This window comes from Tachysurus fulvidraco, chromosome 1, assembly GCF_022655615.1.
Source record: "Tachysurus fulvidraco isolate hzauxx_2018 chromosome 1, HZAU_PFXX_2.0, whole genome shotgun sequence".
In the NCBI taxonomy this organism is placed as follows: Eukaryota; Metazoa; Chordata; class Actinopteri; order Siluriformes; family Bagridae; genus Tachysurus; species Tachysurus fulvidraco.
The window spans coordinates 3,403,993-3,409,305 of record NC_062518.1 but is presented as its reverse complement, the minus strand read 5'-3'; the positions used below and the strand labels follow the sequence as shown (position 1 = coordinate 3,409,305).

The 5,313-nt window shown below is 38.1% G+C and overlaps 1 protein-coding gene across 2 annotated transcripts in view; it reads left to right on the top strand.

Annotated features, from left to right (window-relative positions):
• Window positions 1-4,410: 4,410 nt before the first annotated feature.
• Window positions 4,411-5,313, top strand: part of brd7 (bromodomain containing 7) — a 15,869-nt gene continuing 14,966 nt past the window's right edge. Inside the window, exon 1 of one of the 2 annotated variants that reach the window (XM_027155671.2) lies at window positions 4,411-4,553. In XM_027155671.2, the coding sequence (XP_027011472.2) occupies window positions 4,505-4,553 (49 nt within the window). In that variant the 5' untranslated portion in view covers window positions 4,411-4,504. The remainder of the gene's footprint in view (window positions 4,554-5,313) is intronic. The other variant, XM_047811698.1, reaches the window with a different exon arrangement.

The following is a 5,313-nucleotide window of genomic DNA, read 5'->3' as shown; positions in this document are numbered from 1 at the left end:
CCCGTGGTTATACCGTCATAATCTAGAAGATTATCAGAGACACAGTCATACGAAAGTTCCCTGCAGTCCCCCTGACTTAGCATGGTGCTTCTCTGATAATATATATATATAAAGATAAGAAAATTTGAGCTTTTTCAAGTATAAAACTGCAGTTCTGCAGTATTGGAACAATTAAAGCCAGTGTGTACCTACTGTAGGGAACGTCACTGTTCACTTGGGCCAACATCGGGCATCAAGGCAGGATACATCCTGGACGGAGTGCCAACCCATCACAGGGCACACACACACACTCTCATTCACTCACACACTCACACCACGGACAATTTTCCAGAGATGCCAATCAACATACCATGCATGTCTTCGGACCGGGGGAGGAAACCGGAGTACCCGGAGGAAACCCCCGAGGCACGGGGAGAACATGCAAACTCCACACACACAAGGCGGAGGTAGGAATCGAACCCCTGACCCTGGATGTGTGAAGTGAACGTGCTTACCACTAAGCCACCGTGCTCCCCCACAATTAGTTCATCTAATTAATTTATTTATTTAGGCTATTTAGAGTTTTTGTAGAAATAAATAAATAAATAAAATAAAATAAAAAAATTAAAAAAAACATCAGACATTTGGTCCCTACCAAGATATAAAAGCATGCACACACACACACACACACACACACACACACACACACACACACACACACACACACACACACACACACACACACACACACACACACACACACACAAAGATTTCAACTTCTATTGTAATGCCGCTCTTAAAAACAGAATAATACATTAAAGCAGCATAAAGCATCAGGCACTCAGGGTGACGTTTGACTACAACAATAAGCAGCCATATGAAATATACATTACAGTAATTGGTACAGAGAGTGGAGAATAAAGAGGCTGCGCTGGAGGATACAGATGGTAACGACCGTCTGTCAGAATCATCCATGCGGCACTTCAGTTCTTCTTTTTCTTTGTCTTATTATATTTCTTTGATACACACAGTTTCTGCATATGTTCATGGTTTTAATATTCTTTCACACTTTGATTGTTTTAGTTTTATAATAAGCTACTTTGAATACGTTCTAACTTGACGTTTTAGCTCTAACCTTTAAAAAGCTAGAACTTCAATATCCTGGTAGCTGTGTCTTGTTATATTTTGTCTAATTATCTTAAAATACATGAGGTGAGAGGTTTTATAGCTGTTATAATGAGTAGTGAATGGAAATAAGATGTCTTGTGCTCATTCATTCATTCATTCACTCATTTACTACCGCTTATCCGAACTTCTCGGGTCACGGGGAGCCTGTGTCATCGGGCATCGAGGCAGGATACACCCTGGACGGAGTGCCAACCCATCGCAGGGCACACACACTCTCATTCACTCACACACTCACACACTACAGACAATTTTCCAGAGATGCCAATCAACCTACCATGCATGTCTTTGGACTGGGGGAGGAAACCGGAGTACCCGGAGGAAACCCCCGAGGCACGGGGAGAACATGCAAACTCCACACACACAATGCGGAGGCGGGAATCGAACCCCCAACCCTGGAGGTGTGAGGCGAACATGCTAACCCCTAAGCCACCGTATCCCCTGATTTCACAGATGGGCCTCTGCTCCACCTGCCCCTAAGCAACCACTGGAGAAGGATTTTCAGATTTTTACTGTAATAGTATTTATACGATCAGCCCCTTAAACCCATTTAGTTAAACACACCATCTACATCTCAGATAAAATGGTAATCGTTGCTTTTGGGAAATAGTCCGATGGTGGTGATGGGAGTCGACGGAAAGTGTGGGAAAGAATGGCTGATTGTTGTTCTGGTGGTTTGGAATGTTGAAATTTCTATTTCTCTCAGGCCACAGCAAAGGAAAAGGTCTCCCATGGTTCCTGTGGGATGAGGCATTCATGTGTGGATTGTGTTGTTGTGCACACATTTATGGATCTTCTCAAGATCTTAGTTTGGGCAGAAGAAAATGAATTTAATTTCTCTCAGGATAAGGGTTAGTCCGAGGGCTGGAGTAAGTGTACAAGGGCTGGAGTGAGCGTATGAACATTGGTGTACGTGTATGAAGTTGGAGTAAGTGTACAAGGGCTGGAGTGAGCGTATGAACATTGGTGTACGTGTATGAAGTTGGAGTAAGTGTACAAGGGCTGGAGTGAGTGTATGAACATTGGTGTACGTGTATGAAGTTGGAGTAAGTGTACAAGGGCTGGAGTGAGTGTATGAACATTGGTGTACGTGTATGAAGTTGGAGTAAGTGTACAAGTCCTGGAGTGAGCGTATGAATGTCGGAGTAAATGTACAGTCGTTAAAGTAAGTAAGTGTACAAGTGTCATGCACATCACAAAGGCGTATTTAAATGTGACAAATGTGCCAATAATCCTCGGTTTAAGCCTGCGGTTTCTCCGATGGGAAAGCCGTCCAAGAAGCTGTCCTCCACAGACAATAAGGACTTGATCAACACACAAGAATGTGCTCTTGAGGGAATCTTCCAGTAATTGGCCACAGAATTTCTTTGAGCAGAGGAAAAAAAAAACTGAAAATGGCAGACATATGAGAGAGTTCTTAACAAATTAGACACATCTCTGTCTATCCAGACCAGGCAGAGGTATGGGTGGAATGGTGGGTGGATGGACTGCGTTTATTTTCCTTCCAAAAAATTCAGAATATGAGTGTTGGATCCCTCAACGGGCAGTTCATAAAAGCAGGAATGCATTTCAAAGAATGCACACTATCTGCTCTGCATGGATAAAACAGCTGCTACTTATAGCTGTCTGCACAGCGTCCAACGGGTTTCAGCTAAACATAATATAGCTGAATGTAACAGCACACACACACACATACACACACACATGCACGCACGCCAGCAGGGTTGAGTTTAACTTAAGCCTTTGTACTTTATAAGACTTTCAGAAGATCATATATCTGCAGCCCAGCTCATTTTCTAACCAGTGATCCAAGAAAAAAGAAGAAACCTCATCCTCTTTAATGTTGGCCAGAGATGATCATTGACACTAAGCATCAAACATCTTTTGGGGAAAATCAGAATCTGTGTTTAATTATCACTGATGATGTGTTATAAAACAGCGCATCTGGAGCGTATTTGAGTTACAGCGACAACCGAACACTGCTGCGAAGACACGTATGAGGGAGTGTGAAATAAATCACTGTTTAGAGAGCCAAAAATAAGACCTGCTTATTTATTAAAAGGATTGTGATGTATGGAATAACATAGACAGCAGGTATAACACTACATTCCAGCGTTGTAGACGTAGGAGTAGTCCAGATGTAAAACAGCTCCCTTTTAGCATCCTAAAACCCAGGGATGCTTTCTTGATTTCCTATTCCTGCATCCTTCAGCCAGTGACATAGACTTAGAGATAGAAAATGACCCATACACCACCATCTTTAAGGTCTTATAAATTCCTTAACATAAATTCTGTATTATATTATAGTAACATAATAGTGAAGTTTTGTGTACATCCCAAATCTCTAATTGATTGATTCCTAAATCCTACGTCCTTCAGCCCACAACCGAGAAAGATGCACAGTCTTGTAAATGGACTGTCTTTTTGCTACTGCCCTGTTTATAGTGCACTTTTTCGTGAGATTCAGTTTTAAAAAGCAGAGAAAAATGCTTCAGTATTACTATTATGCTTCTTTTATCCTTGGTCTAAACATTTGGCTACATTTAATAAAAGTACATTACAGTGATAATGGATTGGTTCATAATCAGAATATTCTGAAAGAAAAATAAAGGGTTAACCTAGGAAATTAGGCAACACTGCCCTCTAGTGCAAAGATGACGCAATGTATGTATAATGTATAATGTATAATAATAATAATAATAATAATAATAATAATAATAATAATAATAATAATAATAATAAAGTTAATAATGATGATAATGATAATAATAATAAAATACTAACAACAATAATAATAATAATAATAAATAGAAGAACAACAACAATAATGATAATAATAATAACAACAACAATAACAACAACAAAAATAATAATAGTAGTAATAATAATAAAATAATAATTAGAAGAACAACAACAACAACAATAAAAGTAATAATAATAATAATAATAATAATAATAATAATAATAATAATAATAATAATAATAATTTCTAAACTTTTTAGAAAATGTAAATAAAATGTATTATTAGGATTATTAGGATTGTTTTTGTTAGTAAATAAATTGTGTAAAAAAATGAAATATTGATCACTGAGTTGGGTTATCGGTTAACTTAAAGATTACACGTGTGTGTTTTTACATACAATATTAGACAATGTTCAAAACAAAACAAAACAAAAAAGTTTTTAACAAAGGCTAAATGCAGTTGAAGTTAATTACCTCCGGCCACAAGATGGCGCTATTCAGACTGAGCTGCACTGTAAGGCGCTCACACACACACACACACAAAACACAACACAAGAAAGAACAGAGGGTCAAACATCGACCTGCTTGTAAATACATTATGGGCAAAAAGCATAAAAAGCACAAATCAGAGAAGAACCTATACGACGGTAGGATGTGATTTAAAACGTTTTTATTAACTTACGCAGCCGCTGTAACGGAAAGCTAACTCAGCTAGCCACTTTGTTAGCTTGTTGCTAACTGCTAATAAATCACCACAGAGTCTTTTCTACTTAAATGACTTAGCTTAGCTTAGCTTAACATCTCGAGTCTGACTGGTGAAAGGTGGAGATTTATTTATTAACCAGTTCAAGGATATTAATTACGATGAATTACGAAAAATTACCACAAAAGAAAATATTTTTGTTCTAAACTAACAATATTAATGCGCTAGTTACCGTTGCTGTAGTAACGTGTCATCCTCAGGGGCTTGTGGAGGAAAAGGGATGGAAAGGAGACGTTTATTTAAGGAAGGAGTCTCCAGTGTGAGTGCTTTGGAAACACTCTGGTTAAGATCAAGATGGAGAAAAAAGAAAGGCTGGTGAAAGGACGAGTGTTTATAGCTGCTGTAACCCTTATGATTAACAGTAAATAAAAGGTTTATGAGGAATTAAACCAGAGACAACACAATACAAAGACACAACATAGTGCTGATTTGTAGTGCACGCTGTTTATTATATGGCATGTTGTGCAAAAGTAGAGAAAATGTAAACAAAAAGGGTTCAAGGATACATACTTATGTAATAACAGCAGTTTGATCAGGTTTTCGTTCGTAAAATTAATAAAACAAATTGTTCGTGTTTGAAAAGTTGCAAAAAAAAGTCTTCAGATCTTAAATATTTAATCTTGCTAACCGTAAAAGAAAGTCAC